We start from the raw sequence: 19,292 nt of genomic DNA, 5'->3' as shown, positions 1-19,292 counted from the left end.
CATGGTAACTAATGGTCTCCTTGTTCTGGCACATGAATGAAGTGGTGGTGATGATTTTGTTATTTATACCCCGCCTATCTGGCTAGATTGCCCCAGCCACTCTGAGCTGCTTCCAACACGTACAAAAACACAGTGCTTTTTTTCTTTTAAAAAAATATTTAGGGGTACTCTCATTTTGACTCAAGAAAAATCACCATTTTATAGTTCAAATTGGGAAAAAGAAATACAGTAAATGGACAAAAGTACAAAGAATCTGCATTACCTCATAAAACACAACACATCACATTCCACACTACTTCACACATTAAACGCCCGCTTCCATCTGAGACTCAGGACAGGAAATGACAGGAAATGAGGCCGCCATCGGGGGTAGCAACGGAACTGATGATTCACCATGATAAAGAAGAAACTAATTTTAAGAAAAATAAAACAGTTTTTCTCCTGTCAGATTCACAAAATGTTTAGGGATATGTGTACCCCTGTTTACCCCCCGAAAAAAGCACTGCAAAAACATAAAAAAATGTCAAAGGTTTAAAAACTTTCCCAATACAAGTCTGCCTTCAGATGTCGTTGAAAAGTTGTGTAGTTCTTTATCAACTTGACATCTGATTGGAGGGCCTTCCACAGGGAGGGTACCACTGCCAAGAAGGCCCTCTGCCCGGTTCCCTGTATCTTCACTTCTTGCAGTGAAGGAAAGCAGCAAGCAGAACGTGAGCACAAGAGTCTTTTCCTTCCTGCAGTTTCCAGCAGCTGGTATTAGGAAACATTGCTGCCTCCAGCTGTGGAGGCTTAGCATAGCCATCGTGACTAGGAGCCATTGAGGAAGAAGTGTTTGGATTTGATATCCCGCTTTATCACTACCCTAAGGAGTCTCAAAGCGGCTCACAATCTCCTTTCCCTTCCTCCCCCACAACAAACACTCTGTGAGATGAGTGGGGCTGAGAGACTTCAGAGAAGTGTGACTAGCCCAAGGTCACCCAGCAGCTGCATGTGGAGGAGCGGGGCCGCGAACACAGTTCACCAGATTACGAGTCCACCGCTCTTAACCACTACACCACACTGGCTCTCTCCATTGATTGCTCTCTCCTCCATGAATCTGTCTAAAACCATCCAAACTCAATGCCTCTTACTCAACAGTATTTCATCCCGAATGCCTCTCATCCCACTGATTCTGTGGCCACAACATAAAATGATTAGAATGATCTGTTCACCTGTTAGCAAGACACCCACTTTATCAACATCATGGGTTGAGGGGACAGTAGGGCCTTGACTGCCAGCTCCACCTCTATAGCAGCTCACAACCCTTGTGTATTAAAGCTGTAAGCATGTAGACACAAACACACACAGACACCAGCTTTGTTGACATCCCACTTAATGTGAAGACATTGAGCACTGGAGCAGGTTGCACAGCCTTGAGGTCATTTTGGATTTTCAACTGTCCATGGTGGCGCAGGTCAATTCTGTGACCAAGCAGCTGTCTACCAGCTCCATTTGGTACACTGGCTGAGACCCTACCTGCCTACACATTGTCCCGCCAGAGTGTTATGTGCTCTGGTTATGTCTGGTTTGGACTACTGCAATGTGCTCTACAAGGTGCTACCTTTGAAGGTGACTCGGAAACTACAATTAATCCAGAATGCGGTGATCAGACTGGTGACTGACACTGGTCCTAAAATATCTACATTGGCTCCCAGTGCTTTTCCGAACACAATTCAAAGTGTTGGTGCTGACCCTTGAAAGTCCCAAACATCTTTGCCCCTGTATACCTGAAGGAATAGCTCCACCCCCATCATCTTGTCCAGAGGTTCAGCTCTGAGGGCCTTCTGGTGGTTCCCTCACTGCAAGAAGTGAGGTTACAAGGAACCAGGCAGAGGGCCTTCTCTCCCTTCCGATGTCTAAGAAATAAACAACTATCTGACTTTTAGAAGACATCTGAAGGCAGCCCTGTATAAGGAAACTTTTAATGCCTGAAGTCTGGTTGTGTCCAGAGTGGCTGGGGCAACCTAGTCAGATGAGTGGGGTACAAATAAATTAATAAATTAATAATAATAATAATAATAATAATAATAATAATAATAATAATAATAATACTGTAGATGGTGAGCACCATCCTGCTAAACCTTCCCTGGGCCCTTTTGTGACTACTATTAAGGGAATATTTCATAGCTATTATTAAGGGATTCTGGGGAAATATATAGACAAAACCCAGGTGTGTGTGTGTGGGTGGGTGTGGTTCCGGGGGAAATCAATCGAAGTGAAATTTGGGGACATAGGCATCATTTTGCTCTATATACCCGAACATATGGCTAAACCTGAAACCAAATGCACCTTTACAGGTTTTAAGCTAACTTTACCAACTCTAAATTATTAAGGTGTTTTTTTTTAAAGAACCATTTAATTGCATGCCATAATTAAGCATTACACATCTTTGTATCTGGCCTGCAGCCATGAGATCAGACAATGATCTCATCAGACATCATAAACTACGCAGGGTGAGGCCAGGTTGCTGCTTGGATGGGAGATGTCCAAGGGAAAGCTTAGGTGTTGGAGAGAATACTCACTCTGATTCAGTAGGTGGTGCTCTTTCCTTCTAAAGTTAGTATTACCAAACTAACCTCCTGCATAATACTGATGTGGCAAAAGGTCTGTTGAATAAAGATTTTAATTTGTGAGCCAGGTGTAAAACTGGCCTCACCATGCATTGTGACCATTAATAATCTTCCACAGTCCTGTCACTTACTTAGAGTAGCTATATTGACTCTAGAACTGACTACAGTAATGCAGTTATTTTCTGAAACTGGGCCCCATCACACATGTAGCTACTGCCCCTTTGGTTAAATGGACCTGGTTTCAAAAAAGCAGATAAAAATCCACATTAAAGCTGCTTATACAAAGAGATGGTATAGTTACCATTGCCACAACCAGCAACAGGGATAAAAGTGCAATAAATACTTTTCTATTTCAGCAGGCATTGTAAGCAAGTTTTCTGTTTTTAAGATTTATTCTAATTTATTTTTATCCACTGTATGTGTTTCATTTATTTGTTGGGCAAGGTTTATAAACCACTCAGTTGTACTAAAGCCTCTTCTCCTTCCGGAGGGGAGGGGTTGTGAGCAGGAGCCGATCCCCACATCACGCAGGGGGTGTCTGCCCCCTGCCCTGCCATCATCACTGGCGCGCCACGCCTCCCAGCTGGGCACCCAATCGGGTGACACTGCGGGGGGCGTGGTCTAGCCACTCAAATGTGGCCGCGCCAGCTCTCCCCGCCATTGCGCTGCAGATTTTCACGAGTCACCCACCACTCCCTTTAGTGCGTAGCTTCTCGCTTGACCTTGCTATGGACCCATGGTTGGTCGCTTTGGTTGCCCGGGAGGCCTGGTAAGAGTTTTTTCCAATTGGCAAATTGGCACCAGCCTCTTGGATTTTTTTGCCTACTTCGTAGCAATCATCACAACTTTCTCGGTATTTGGTGGTTAGGCATTGGAATGTGTTGTTGGTGTATGGAAGGGCAAGGTGTGGCCCTCACCTACCCCTTCACTTATGGGTATTCCGTTAAAGGAATCCGGCGGTCGTGGACCCTGTCCGATGCCCTGTGTGGCGGGGGGCCATGGCACAACCCCCGGTGACATCAGGAAGAGAGCCTATAGTTGGATTAGCATCAACAGGCTCCCCCTACTGGTGGTTAACCCCTCGTCAGACTCACCTCTCCGAGTGGGTGGAGTCAAATTTGCTCTTGTCCAATGCCTAAGCCAATACCTTCTCACATGCTGTAATCAATAAAGTTGTGGCCTTTTCTAGCCCATTAACCCAATATACTGTGTCCACGTGTCTTTATTATTCCCAAGCGGGTAACGGGTCCTCGAATCACAAACCTCAATGGGGTTTACAAAAGGAATAGAACAATAGCAATGCTTCTGAATGCCAGTTGCTGGAAACCATGAAAGAGGAGAAGGCTCTTGTCTCATGTTCTGCTCACTGGTTTCTCACAGCCATTGTGAGAACAGAATGCCGGACTAGATGGGACACTGGGCTGATTCAGCAGGCTATCTTTATGGTCTTAATAATGGGGTGCCACCACACTTAAAGGATCCACTTCTTACAAATACAAGTGTTATGTGGCACCTGTCGCAGTTAATCAGTTAGAAACTTTGTAAATAGAAGAGTTAGAATCAATAAATAAATATTCTGCAATATTGACCATGCACACAATATCAGGGATAGGTATCACGGTGCCTTCCAAATGTGGCTGGACTGCAACTCCCATCAGCCCCAGCCAGCATGGGCAATGCTCAGGGATGATGGGAAACTGAGTCCAAAAACACCTGGAGAGCACCAAGTCAGTATTAAACCATCTGACACAGTGGCAGTAAATACGGGACGCGAGTGACGCTGTGGTCTAAACCACTGAGCCTCTTGGGCTTGTTGATCAGTAGCCTGTCGGTTCAATCTACGCAATGGGGTGAGCTTCCATTGCTCTGCCCCAGCTTCTGCCAGCCTCACAATTTGAAAGCACGCCAATGCAAGTACATAAATAGGTACTGCTGTGGCAGGAAGGTAAACGGCGTTTCCGTGTGCTCTGGCTTCTGTCACGGTGTTGCGCCAGAAGTGGTTTAGTCATGCTGGCCACATGACCTGGAAAGCTGTCTGTGGACAAACGCTGGCTCCCTCAGCCTGAAAGTGAGATGAGCGCCACACCCTATAGTCCCCTTTGACTGGACTTAACCATCCAGGGGTCCTTAACTTTACCAAATAATACCCAAGATGATCTGTTCCTAAATCAAGTGACCAGCTGCAAACCCAGTAGAGGAGTAGTTCTCAAAGAGTGTGGCAGGAGAGGATGGCAAGTATGTTGGAAAGATTCAAGGACAACCACAGAAACATTTAAACATTTCATTGTAGTATAGAATAATATAGCACAGTGGTACCTCGGGTTAAGTACTTAATTCATTCCAGAGGTCCATATTTAACCTGAATCTGTTCTTAACCTGAAGCACCACTTTAGCTAATAGGACCTCCTGCTGTTGCCGCGCCGCTGGAGCATGATTTCTGTTCTCATCCTGAAGCAAAGTTCTTAACCTGAAGCACTATTTCTGGGTTAGCGATGTCTGTAACCTGAAGTGTATGTAACCTGAAGCGTATGTAACCTGAGGTACCACTGTATCAATATATTTGGATATTCAACCAGAAACAGTATCCATGCCTTTCTTTGAGAACATGGGCTATTCTACATTCTCCGCAACATACTGTTGTGAACAGGGATTTTCAACTCTGACAAATATGAAAGATCAGAAAAGAGAAAGGCTTCTTTGTGTTGATGAGAAGATGAGAGTTTGTCTCAAATTAGACCTAATATCAATGCGATTACCCAGCAAAAGCAAATGAGTTTGTATACATGCTTAAGGTGCATATGTAAGAGGCACATTTATAACTATTTTTGGGAATTCTTATGTAGCTGCATTGTTTTACATTTCCAGGGTGTCCCATGATCATATTATAAAGTACCGTATTTTTCGCTCTATAACACGCACCCGACCATAACACGCACATAGTTTGTAGAGGAGGAAAATCCGTAGGCATGCCACCCGTAGGCATTCCCTCCATAACACGCACAGACATTTCCCCTTACTTTCTAGGAGGAAAAAAGTGAGTGTTATGGTGCAAAAAATACGGTAGTTGTGTTCTATGTTATAAATCAAGCACTGATAGTTGTTTCTTTTTGTTTTCCAATGTATTTCTTATCAATAAAAAGATTGGCAAGCAAATTATTATTCTGAAAGTGTGGCCCAGATAAAAAACTTTGAGAAACGCTTCAGTAGAGTCTCGTTGCTGTTCTTCCTAAATCGCCTTAATTGCTTTTTTTCCCCTTCCTCCTTCAGGCTCAGGTTGAGAATCCCTTTCCTAGATCAGCCTTGAGGCCCTTTTTGATTCCCCTAAAATCTATGGCAGACAAAATGAGTACAGTAAGAATCACAGAATGATGACCCCAACCATTATTGCTGCCACTGCTGCTCAAAAGAGGGCCAGGGGGCAATCATTTTGCAAAATATTGGCTGGATCCCTGTTTTTAAAGGAAAGTTGCATTTAAAGGACTCACAAGGGAGTACAAGTTGCACAGAACAAATGCTCAACTTGGAATAAGTAAGCAGCACAAAAACAATTTATTAATCCCTCACCTAATGAGTGGGGGGGGGAGTATATTGGAATCCAGTTCCTCTTACACATGTGAATGGTATTAGATTCTCCACAATCTATCTCTGATTTTAGCAGACATGTCTGTTCCAGCTGTGTGAGTATGATTGATAAGGCACCCCGTGTTACCGGCAGGATTCAAGAATGGGAGCGTGTCCAAAAGCAAGCAGACCATAATGTTCCTTTGGAGAACTGATGTCACCAGCTGCTTGTCCTAATCTATCCAACTCCATCAAGAGATATTACTATCCAATTATCTCAGGCTGCCCTTTCTGTTAGTCAAGATGGCTATGGAGCTAACCATCAGACCAGGATTATGACTATTGTCCCTGGCTATTGGGAAAACAGGCACTTGTAGCACTGGGATTTTTTTTAAAAAAAAAATTTTGAGCAGGCATAACCTTTCCACCAATAACAATCAACACGAATATTGCCAGAAACTTGGGGAGCTAGATGCTTCTTGGCACCATTGGACAGCATATCTTTCCCACTTGCAGTGCATCAGGACATGGGCAAAGGACCAGGTACTTAGGTTGGATACCTATAGTGAAATGGGGGGAGCACTTGGATCACATCACGTGTTTCCAGGCACACAATATAAAGTACCATTTTGTGTAAGAATTGACAAATATCATATTGGCACTCTATAAAGCTCCAAAGTGACCAACAACAAATATGCCTTAGCTAGTGCTGGAACACCCAATCCATTCAGAGGAGTTTTTTCAGTGTCTGGGCTAGGGGAGCCACAGCAAGAGCAATGACCAGTGTTCCCAGGTTCTCCAGTAGGTGGCAGTAGGCATAGATGGGAGGAGCAAGCAACCTTTCTCAGTCCCTCTCACATAATGGTAACCATGTGCGAATTTCTCAGCCTCTCCTCATCATAGAATCCATTGCTCTGTGAGTTCTTTGGGTGTTTTTGTGATGCTTCAGCTTCCCTTTCCCACAACAGAGGTCAAGGCATAAAGGACAGGCAGATTTCAGAGGAGAAACCACCTTCATCTGTTGTAGATCAGTCAGCATAGCTATGTAGCCAATTGCACATGCCATGGCCTCTCTCCTCCTCCTCCCCAATCTCTCTCTGATCTTTCACAGCAAAACGATCACAACTCTAATGTGTTCTGTCAAATTTGATATTTCCATAAGTTACTGGATCAAATAGGCAATGGGGCCCATGAGAGAGAGAGAGAGAGAGAGAGAGAGAGAGAGAGAGAGAGAGAGAGAGAATGTGCAAGTCTAGCTCAGGAGAGCCCCACCCTCAAGCACAGGAGATATCCCAAGCACACAGGGGAAAATAGGATCACACCTCCTGGTGTTGCCACCGACATCTGCAAGTCTCCTGGCCCCATCTCCAGCATCCATGTGTTCAGCCTCATGGCTGAAAGCTGCATGTGTGTAGTCTCTCACATTTTCAGAATCTAGTTACAGGTAGGTAACCGTGTCATAGGCGCCGACTCCATGGGGCTTGAGGGGGCTCGAGCCCCCTCAAAAAAATTTTTGGGGGGGCTCAGCCCCCCCAATAATCTCGGGCGGGCGCCCTTCCAGCAGAGCGCCGCCGCCGTCCCCCGCCTCCTCCCCACCTGCTCCTTCGCCAGCCAGCCAGCCGCACGCCCTAATCGGAGAGCCCCGGCCGGAAATCCCGCGAGAACAGGGGAATCCCGACTGGCCACACCTCCCAGCCAGCCAATCGGCTGGCTGGGGGGCGTGGCTTGCCCTATTTAGGGCCGGAGCCACTTTATTTGCATATTCATGAGCTTATTTATTATTCATGAGCTTTCCCGGGCCCCCCCAATATTTTTTCTAAGTCCGCGTCCCTGAACCGTGTTGGTCTGCCGTAGTTGAAACAAAATAAAAAAATTCCTTCCAGTAGCACCTTACAGACCAACTAAGTTTGCTATTGGTATGAGCTTTCGTGTGCATGTATCTGCATGTATCTGAAGAAGTGTGCAAACTTAGTTGGTCTCTAAGGTGCTACTGGAAGGAATTTTTTATTATTATTATTTTCAGAATCCTAACACTAGAACTTGTGGTTTTTGGTTTGGGTATGAAAGAAAAAGGAAAGTAAGGAGATGCAGGCTGCACAGTGTACAACCCAAATATGCTTTCAATTTTAATTGTTTTGTATTTCAATTTGGCTTTTCTTAATCAGAAGCAATGTAACCCTTACGACTTCCTTTTTCTTTCAAAGCACTGTCGTTATTTGACATCTGCTTTGCCTGAGATTTAGCCTGCTTTGCTATTTCAAAGATGGCCTGAAATTTCAAGCTTTCCTTGCCTCTCGATACTTGTTACTCAGCTATGTGAAAGTCTTTGAGGCAGTTCCTTTCAGACTGTGCTTGAAATAATTGTATACCTCTCCATCCCCACCTTTGGCTGAATCTTATCACATAAATAGAGGTATGTACCTAGAGGGACAAAGTGGATGCATATCTGTAGCTTTGACTTCTAAGGTAAGTGTATGTTGTTGCTCTTTTCCCCAAAATTAAGAACAGGAGGGCTCTTAATAGCCACCCCTTTGTTTTTCTTTAAACCAGAGTGTTTCAAAGAAAGTTTCCCAATAAAAGTACTTGAAGTGGTTTTAAAAGAATGTGGGCACTCTCTTATCGCAAGATGCATAGCCATAGGACTATGTGCATATAAGACACAGATACAGATATATAACACCACTTAATTTCTTATCGCCACTCAGACTAGATATTGCAGATCTCTGTGCTTATTCACTGTCTATCACTGCATGGACCAAACAGAGCTGAATTCTGGCGAGATTGAGAAGATGGCAATTGGTAGGTCTTACGATCTGAATGAAGATAGAGACACATGGCACTGCCATTTCTATTACCACCAGGGTTGGAATGCTCCCAGAGCCATCAGTGTGCCTCAAACTTTGGGTTCAAACCATGTGCAAACACTGGACAACACTGCACAAGTGGACAGGGGCAAATGTTCTCCAGCCCACCCAGACCTACAAATTTCATGTTTCTTTGTTGATCAAATACAGTAGGGGTTGCTTAAAACTGGTCTGCAGGGCACGAAAGAGTTTTTTTGTGTGCACATGCCAAAGTTGTCATTAAAAATAATAATAAAGTTTTTTAAATACAGGGTTGTAACCAACTAAACAGTGTTGGGCTAGGACCCGGGAGAGCAGAGTTTGAATCCCCACTCAGGCATGAAGCTCCCTGGGTGACCTGGGGCCAGTCACCATCTCTTAGCCTAACCTACCTCACAGGGCTGTTGTGAGGATGAAATGTGGAGAAGGGGAACCATGCACACCACCTTGAGACCCTTGGAAGATAAAGGTGGTATAGAAATGTAAATAATAATAGTAATTTAGTGCAACTACTCTTAGCTGCGCACACTTCCTTGCCCTACTCCCTCACTGTGTGCCCACAATGCTCCTTCTAAATCTGCTTCTGGGGTGTTCCTTCCACCCTCTGGAGCAGATTTAAAGGGGTTTCATGTGGCATACGAGGACAGGAAAGGGAGGGGAAGTTTCATTGTGCAGCTAAAAGTCATTGCACTAACCTAGCTGGTTAGCTGGACACCACCCAAAGTTTTGGACTTTTCCTAGGGTCTCCAGCTGCAATGGCAAGATATGAAAGTGCGTTTTTGGCTCCCTAAGACCCCCGCCCAAAAATTCCTTTTTAAAAAAGTACTGGCCATGAATTAGATGGAGACTAGATGAAGCAATGGTTTGACTCATGGAAGGCAGGTTCATGTGGAGTATAGCTTGAAGTGGAAAGGAAGTTGGAAAAGTAACCATTTGCTCATGCAGACATAGTTGAAGTGGTCATTCAAAGCCCTCCACACAGTAGCAGGAGTGGTGGTACTGCAAGTGCTCACCTGACCTCCAGTCAGTCTTGTTGTTGCTGCTTCCTAGAAGATAGAAGAGGAGAGACAAGGTGGCAATGAGGCTGGCATGGTGAAAACCCACCAGCAAGATTGCATCCCCCTTCTGTTCCTAGGAAGCAGCAGACTCCAGTGACAGACTGGAGGTAACGTGAGTGCCATAACACAATCACTTCACCCTGCCATCTACCACTTCCACAACGTTTGCATCCCATATGTCAGGTGGGCAGCAGAACCATGCTTCCTGGCCCCACCATCCAATTTCTGTGTGCTCCTCTTTCAAACGCAGCATGTATGTTGGGAGCAAGGGCAGTGGGACACATGGCATTAGGGATGCAACCAGAAGCTGTGATCCCACTGCACCGGATGTGCACATGGACTGTGCATGTGCCAAGTGACACCCCTTGAGTTGCAAAGATCCCAAGTATGCTTTTTCACCAGGATCCGCATCAACCTTCCCCATATTACTGTAAGAAAAACACTGGGGCCTAATTTGAGTAGTAGTGTGCCTGGTATCTGGTGGGCTTCTCCCTTCAGTGTGTGTTCAGTTAAGAATATCAGTTAAAAGGGACTAACACCTCTTCTTGTACAGAGGCACAACAATGATCACCCTTGCTAAACAGAACAAATAGTCTTCAAATACAGCCACAGGTCAAATGTTGTCTCGTGTGTCTTGTGCAGGTGCCAGCTCCTGTCACCCTGATGAAGTTAGGATGCATGTTGAACCAGGTCCCTTCAACCATGATGTCATAACATCCTAGATGACACCACAAGAAGCCATTTATTTCACAAAACCCCCAGCCTCTGTTTTGGCACATAAAAGTGGTGCAATTCAAAGATAAGTATTTGTAACAATGGTGATGACCTGGATTATTGTGGTTTGGTAGATGGACCACTCTTCTAGAAGAAAGAGAAGGCATCTGTTTTCTGTGGTCCAGCAGACAGTGAATGGAACCAGAACATGAAAACCTTGGGGGCTTATCCCACCTGCCTCATATGGTAGCTTCAAACAAATTTAACCCTTGTTCTTGATCTGCCAAATGGGAAAATAAGGGACTTACCACACAAGCTTAATGCAAAAGCTATTTTATTTTTACTTAACATAAATTGCAGGACTTGGTTGTAGTAAAACTTCTAAGCAGTTTGTGAGAAATATTAAAACAGTTAACATATTTGAAACATGTAAATAAATTTAAAATTAACAGTAAAAAATATTAAAATACATCAACATATATGTGTCTAGAGAGGCTTGCTTAAACGGGATGGAAAGACAGAGCTGAGCACCATCAGTATATTGAAGCTGTGGTCAACAACTTTGGAATTCTACAGGTCATGTTACTTTCATAGGATTGTAGAGTTGTAGAGTTGGAAGGGATCCCAAGGGTCATCTATTCCAACTGCTCTCAAGTAAAGCATCCGTGACAGGTGGCCATCCAACCTCTGCTTAAAGACCTCCAAGTAAGGAGGGTCCACCAACCTGTGAGGGGGTCCGTTCCACCATCTAACAGCTCTTATTGTCAGAAGTTCTTCCTGATGACATTAGAAACACACTTCCTTGTGTGTGAGGGTCCTTATTTTTATTTTTGACCTGGTCAAATCAGCCACTTCTTTTAGTGTCAGAGAGCAGAGAAGTTTGAAAGACACTGTGATTAACCATTAGGTTTTCCATGTCTAAAGCTAGTAGATGACTTATTGAACCTCAGGTTGCTTTTATGTCTGTTCTGTTGTGGAATGTAAAGGAAGATCTTCCAACTTATGTGTGTTTTCTGTCCTGTGACCTTTGAAACTGAGCTGATCTTTAAGATCAGCCTGAACATCTTTAAGGAGCAGGACGTAAAGAAGGGGATCCAATATATTAGCCAAGGTGGCCAAACACCAAGTAAAGTACATGGAATTGAAAATGCTCCTCTTAAAATCACAGATCTTGTCCTTTTCCAGCTCCAGTGTCCAGTAGAATCTATAAAATGAAACCAGTTGGAAGGGAGTATAGAGCAAGAAGTAGGAGGCCAAGATAACGGAGATAAAGCCACAGATCCTCCGTTTTATTCTTTGATGCAGAGATGTCATCTTCCTGACCTCAAGCAGCACCCTAAGGTAGAAGAATCCCATGAGAATGCAAGGAATGAATAAAGTGAAGCTCATGGTAGATATCTTGAAGTGTGCATAGTCCTTGCCTAATTGGATGCTGTCTAAACAATTCCCTTGCCATGTCCCCAAGTCCTTCATCTCTAGCCAGATGCCAGCAGCACACAAAATGGCCACCAGGAGCCAAGCCACAACGCTTACCGTGGTGGCACTGCTCATTGTCTGCAATCTGTGGAACTTCATTGGGTAAATTAACCCTATGTAACGGTCCATGGCAATGAGGCATAGGAAGCTGTTCTTGGCATAGAAGTTTGTGGAGTGGACCACACCAACCACCACACAGGCTACTTGCCCTAGGATCCAGTGGTGGTTGCGGGAACTGTAAGCAATCCAGAAGGGTAGCAGCAGACTCTGCAAGAGGTTCGCTAGCACCACGTTCAGCACATAGACCGAGAGAACAATGGACTTTTTGATGTGGGTTATCACGGCCCAAAGGGCCAAACAATTCAGAGGCAGCCCAGCTGTCAGTGCCACAGTGTACATAGGAATTGTGAAGTATTTGGTGGTGTTTAAAGCCACAGGGCAGGTTGAGTGGGTGGCATTCATGGCACCAAAAGGAACTTAGAAGCTTTCTCACAATGACACTGTCTTCAGACCTTTGTCATCTCATAGTCACTGTGGAGCGGGGTTCTCCCAACTGCTGAACTCCCCTTACATCTGCCGAAAGTGAAGAAGGAAATGAAACCTGCTCAGGTGGAGATAGAGAAATCCTCCTTTCCACATCCTTTGCTTTGCAGAGGTGGACCACAAGTTCTAGGATTTACCTAACACCTAAGGAAGAAAGACACCAAAAGAGATCAGGTCCAAAAATCTGAATGTGTGATATAATTTGTCTGCCATTTTAAATTTATTTTTATTAAACAACAAAATATCGTGAGCTGCCAGTTTCCCCTCACTCAAGAGGACTGTAGAGAGTCCTGCAAGGACCGGGACCCTGGGAAGACAGGCAGGCAGCATTGGAAATATCTGCTGCCCCAGCTAGGCATACATCAGCAGATGGGGCAGCTCTATAAAGCCTGCCTGCCCTGGGACAGGGCCACACTTGAAGGGATGACACTTAGGGGGGGCACGTCGAGGGTGTGTTAAAATTATTATTTTAGCAGGGATGAGGTTTTAACTTGGGTGGGTGCTGGTTTATTTGGAGGGTGGGATTGTTTGAAATTGTTGTGAAATGGTATACATTAATGCTGAGTCTTGTAATGTTGAGCTACAGGGAACCAGGCAGAGGGCCTTCTTGGTGGTGGTGCCCGCCCTGTGGAACACCCTCCCACCAGATGTCAAAGAGATAAACAACTACCTGACATTCAGAAGGCATCTGAAGGCAGCCCTGCTCAGGGAAGTTTTTAATGTGTGACATTTTAATGTATTTTTAATCTTTGTTGGAAGCCACCCAGAGTGGCTGGAGAAACCCAGCCAGATGGGCGGGGTATAAATAAATTATTATTATTATTATTATTATTATTATTATTATTATTATTATTATTATTATTATTATTATTAATTAGAGGGTTGGAGTACTGGTTAGGGGTTTTCGTTGGGGAGTGTATTGTTTAGTAGTGTGTATTGTTGATTGTTTTTATTATGTATTTTGTGCTTTGTATATTGTAACTTTGTGTTGTGAAGCAACCTGAGACCTACAGGTATAAGGCGGTATACAAATTTGATAAACAATAGCAACCTGGGACCTTTGCATGCAAAGCAGATGCTCTCCCACTGACCTGTGACCCCTTCCTAAATACATTCTTCGATGCATGTTCTTCCCTGTCCCTGAGAAACGGTCTAAGGTTAGTACCTTAGACCATTTCTCAGCTAGAGATGGGAGATAATTTTGCTTGGTTCACATTGTGCTCCCTGGACCAATACACGAGCTATAATGTGTAGCTTCATGGCTGACTGGGGATTTGAACCCTGGCCTCCCAGGTCCTAGTCTGACATTCTAACTACTATACCACACTGACTCTCAGACAAAATTTTGGAGGATACAGCTGTCAATGGCTACCAGTCATGACTATTGTGATCTACCTTCATTGTAGGAGACATCATGCATTTTGATACCATTTGCTGGGGGTCGCAAGTAGGGAGAGGGCTCAAGCACTGCTTTTGGGGGGGCTTCCCTGAGGGATTTGGCTGGCAACCATCAGAATGATGGGACTTTGCTCTAATACAGAATGACTCTTCTTCTGCCCCCCTTTTTTGTTCTAAAGATATCTGTGTAACTTTGAAAGCCCTGCATACCTTTTTAACTACTCCATACTGACCAAAGAACAGCACGTCTCTGCACACGAAGCAAATAAAACTTTGCAGGAAATTTCAGTGTGGTTGGAACTCTTTTTTTATGTGGTGATGCTGTTTTGCATGCACCATACTTTCTCATAGGCACTGTCCTCCCGGATGCAAAAGAAACCAGTGGTTCCTGTAATAGAAGGGTCAGATTTTAGGGCTCTAGAGCAGCATCAGATATTAGCGAGCTGCAGTTAAAGTAGACTTAATATTCTGGAGCTTACATTTGAACCAACAGAACCCAACAGCAGTGGAGTTTTTAGACTTCGGACTGCATGGCTTTACACTGCCACCCCTGCCTTTACTTCACAGATTTCAAATGGGGGGTCCCCACTTTAGATGATAATGGGCAGGATTCAGCAAATGAGCCCTGTCAGCAGGAGCTCTGCACAAGCATTTCCACTTGTGCAGTTGGGTTACCACTTTTCTCCTCCCCTTAAGCACCCCCAAATTTGTGTCAGGGAAACCCCAGAACAGTGTTCAGGAGGAGGAGGGATTGTTCCATCTGGCAAGCTGCAATGCTTCTGCAGACTCAATGTTTTGCGTGTTCAGACCCAGAACCCCCCCCCCCCCAAAAAAAAAATCACACTTGACTCAAATTTTAGTTTTGGTTTTTGGCAGAATTTAGGCCACAACTTTATTGATTACAGAAAGTGAATGGTTGCATAGGCTCTGGTTTGACTAGCTCCCTGCCATACAGGTAGCGCTGACCAGGGTTCCAGCATAGGTCAGCCAAGGGTGAACATGTGGATAAGCGGAAAGCTGGGAACAGGCTGTCTCTGCCACCCAAATGTCCCCCTGGACTCAGGCACGGGCACAACCCCCTCTCAGAGGTTGACCAAACCATCGAGTCCCTGGATTCCTTTGAAGAAGAAGAAGAAGAAGAGTTTGGATTTGATATCCCGCCTTTCACTCCCCTTCAGGAGTCTCAAAGCGGCTAACAATCTCCTTTCCCTTCCTCCCCCACAACAAACACTCTGTGAGGTGAGTGGGGCTGAGAGACTTCACAGAAGTGTGACTGGCCCAAGGTCACCCAGCAGCTGCATGTGGAGGAGCGGAGACACGAACCCGGTTTCCCAGATTTAACGGATTCCTTCACATAGGGATGGCGAAAGCGTTCTCCCATCCCTATCACCTGAACCAGAGCCTATCAAAAACCTTACAAGTTGTGACAATTTGCTACATGGCAGGCAAAACCCAAATGGCAACAGCCAATCAGCCAAGTGAGGAAAATTCCTGCCATGCCCCTGTCCCAACAACAGACGACACACGACGGCATAGCAAGGTCAAGCACAAAGCCCTAAAAATAGGGAGAGGTGGGCAGGTGTTCCAAATGCACGCACCGAAAGATGATGCTCTGGGTCACGTGCATCGGCATCAATAGGTCCCTAAAACTGTTTGGACTGCGTCCCATTGGCCAGATTGCACCCAGCTATGAGGGACCTACCAATCGGGTGTTGTGGCTGACCAATCGTACCCACCCACAACACAGGGTGTCAGTTGTCCAGGTCTCACCAGGTCTTAAGGGAGGACCCGATTTGTCATAGTGCGACGCTGAGTTCCATGCAATGTATATTGTTTCAATATGTGGTTAAGTCGACCCTCCTAATTCTTGCCTTGAGAGAAATAAGGAGCATCGACAGTAGCAAGTGGTTTATGGTGCCTTACCACTGTGAACTTGCAGTTTACAAGTGTTCATACCAAGTTAAATTATTGGTGGGAGATCCAACAGAAGATTCCTGCTGCTCCTCTCTGGGATGATTGAAAAGGACTTTATAAATGGCTCCAAACTCATGGTGTCACTACTTCTGTACTCCCAGGATAGAGTCTACCGTTGGATAGAGTTTCTTTTTCAAAGGTAGGATTGGCCAAACCTATCACAGAGAGTTAGAAATATAATGTGTTATGTTAAAGGCGTTATATATAACCCTCTGTTGCTCCCTGTTTTTAAAGGGCAAGGTTTCATGAGCTATGCTACACCCCAGTGGCGTAGCGTGGGGGGTGCAGGGGGGGCTGGCCGCACCGGGCGCAGCATCTGGGGGTTAGGGTTAGGGGGCGCAAATCCACGGGTTAGGGGGCGCAAATCCAGGGGTTAGGGGGTGCAAATTACTTGCCTTGCCCCGGGAGCTGACAACCCACGCTACGCCACTGCTACACCCTGTATTATATCCCTCTGTATACTGAGTAGGGCAATACCAGATTTCCCTTGTCTTGTGTGCTCTACCAGGGAACCATTCATAAATCAAAGTATACCCTCTTGTTAGTATCAAGGCCAGGTTTCTTACAAATAGAGAGCCAAACACTTTGTAGTTAGCAGTTGCTACACTTTCTAGACTTCATATGACATCTTCTGCTATGATGGTAAAGAGAGACCTTGATTTCTGACTTCCTTTTGTTATGGGTCTTCTATAGCCATGTAAGGTACATATTACTGCCCATTGCAACATTTGGGACAATTACATGAAGCAATATTGATTATTATTCTTGTTCACAATGTTTGTACCACTTAATTACAGTCATCTGTAAGTGGTGTACAGGAGACTCAAAACAATGAAAGTAAAAATGAGTTAAATGTATAAAATCAGAATTCCGATAAAAAGCCTGATGGAATAACAAAAAAAGTCTTCAGTAAGCTCTGGAATTTCAGTAGGGGGGCCCTATCTGACTTTAACTGGAAGGGAGTTTCACAAAATTGATCCACAACACTGAATGGTCAGCTCCTAGTGGATACAAGCCCTGCATTTGAGCCCTGGAGGACCAGTAACTGTGATTCCCCCAAATACTTTGGTGATTGGGCAGGGGCATAAGGGATCAGGTAGACTCCAAAGTACCCTGGATTCAAGTTGCTAAGGGCCTTGAAAATTAATACAAGAGCTTTGAACCTTGCCCAATAATGTATGGGCAGCCAGTGCAAGCTTTTAAACACCAAAGTTATGTGCTAGTGATAGTCTGTCTTCTTCAAGAGTCTAGCTACAGTGTTTTGCACCAGCTGGAGCCTTCAGGCCATGCCCAAGGTTAGATCACATAGGGTACATTGCAGTAATCAAGTCTTGAGTTTACCAGTGCATGATGTTGTCCCTGCCCAAGAACAACAATAGTTGGTGTACCAAAGGTAGCCCTAGTCATTGAAGCCACCTTGGTCTCTGGCAGCAAAAATGGATCCATGACCACCTGTTCTTTCAGAGGGAGTGCAACCCCATCCAGAACAGGCAACTGGCCAAGTTCCCGGACACAGGAACCACCAACCCACAGTCCCTCTCTCTTTTCCCTTTTTGGTTCCTTGACTGCAGTTTTATGTTCTTTGTGTTGGTTTGCAAATCTAATTTCTTGGCTAAGTCACCTCCTGTGTGTTGATTGGAGGGATTCTGACTAATAGTCCTACATCAGTGCCCTCATCTTTTGACCAAATTCCTAGGTACACTAACCCATTAGGGGAGCTGAGTAGGCTGGGAAAGGACACTGGCTGAGTTTCACTCAGTATCTCAGATGGCTCTCAGAGTTGAAGGAGCCAGCCATATGACGCATTAAAACCCTGCTGATCCTAAACCCATAGGTGGTAGTAGCTAACCATTTTGTGTGTGTGTGTTGTATGCATTTAGCATCAATATATTAACTAAGCAGACATTCCTCTAATCTTATTTAACAAATAACCTCACAAGACACCACTTACCCTTACTCACTGCAAACTGTGGCCATGTGTGTGCATTAGGATAAGGTAGGTGCAAATTTAACTGGTATACCATATCCCTCTGTACACAAAATGTCCTTACTTGGAGTGTATTATAGTCTATAACAGTAGCAGTAATATAAAAGGATTGTTATGTGAGAAAAAGATGCTAATAGATTATTATTATTATTATTTCTTCTTCTTTATACTTAGAAATTTCATAGGCGAGGTGCCTTTGATATTCCATATGTTCAGCAATGGATTCGGGATTTATTTGGCAATTGCATCAGCCGATGCTATAGGAGAAAATAATATGATCTACTTGGAACTAAGGCACTCACCATACGCAGGAACTTATTTAACAGAGAGCAACTGAGAGGGAGAACTACTTAATCAATCAGTCAGTCAGTCAGTCAGTCAGTCAGTCAAGGTCCGTTTCAACTTTATCATAAAAACATGAGCAAATTAAGCACTTACCCCATCATACTGTCCCAAGAGATCTGTTTCCTACCTACTTGTCTATGCATATTACTTTTAACCTAGCATCTTACTCGTGATATTAGTCAGCAGTGGTTTCATGGTCTAGTGTTTGGATGAAATAGCTCCATTGTGGTTAATAAGATGTAAGTGCCAAACTGAAAGTGACCTGGGGAAGCAGGCTGAGAATTTGAAAAAGAAACTATTTGGGTTTATATATTTTTAGCTATTGTCTTTCCTCCATCTTTATTTATCAGTTTGGCTTACATAGGTTATCTTATTTTATTCTCATGGCCACCTTATGGTGTAAGTTAGCCAAGGATGGGTGACTCACACAAGGATAAGCTTCATGGCTATAATAAAGTTTGTAGGAGAACCATTCCTTTGTCTTGGCCAAGATTTTCACAATGTTCTGGACTAAGGTCAGGCTGGTCCATCCCAGGACATATACTTGACTGGCATGGTAATTGGAATTCTGAAAGGGAAAATACTAGCCTGCTTGTATGCAAGAAAGATGCTATAAAAAATAATAATGGGTGCATCATCTAAGCTTACTCTGAATCCAGGCTCTTATTTTTTCAGAGTCCCAGGCCGATGAACACAATATTAGCCAAATACTTGTTATTTAGACAGAATCTTGGCTTGTATGTTGCTTAGTTCTGTGGATTCTCTACTTTTATTGGTTTTTTTT

General features: G+C 44.4%; 1 protein-coding gene across 1 annotated transcript; it reads right to left on the bottom strand.

Moving 5' to 3' along the window:
• Positions 1 to 11,665: 11,665 nt before the first annotated feature.
• LOC308597507 (G-protein coupled receptor 4-like) lies at positions 11,666 to 12,723 on the bottom strand (the record flags this gene model as incomplete). The annotated part of the gene is made up of 1 exon (XM_081213337.1): positions 11,666 to 12,723. One exon carries the CDS (start codon positions 12,721 to 12,723, stop codon positions 11,743 to 11,745), a length of 981 nt encoding a protein of 326 aa, XP_081069463.1. The 3' UTR covers positions 11,666 to 11,742.
• Positions 12,724 to 19,292: the final 6,569 nt, after the last annotated feature.

The sequence above is a fragment of the Podarcis bocagei genome (assembly GCF_964188305.1).
Source record: "Podarcis bocagei genome assembly, chromosome: 11".
Classification (NCBI taxonomy): Eukaryota; Metazoa; Chordata; class Lepidosauria; order Squamata; family Lacertidae; genus Podarcis; species Podarcis bocagei.
Note: the sequence above shows the minus strand (reverse complement) of the source record. Positions and strands in the feature narration are given on the sequence as shown.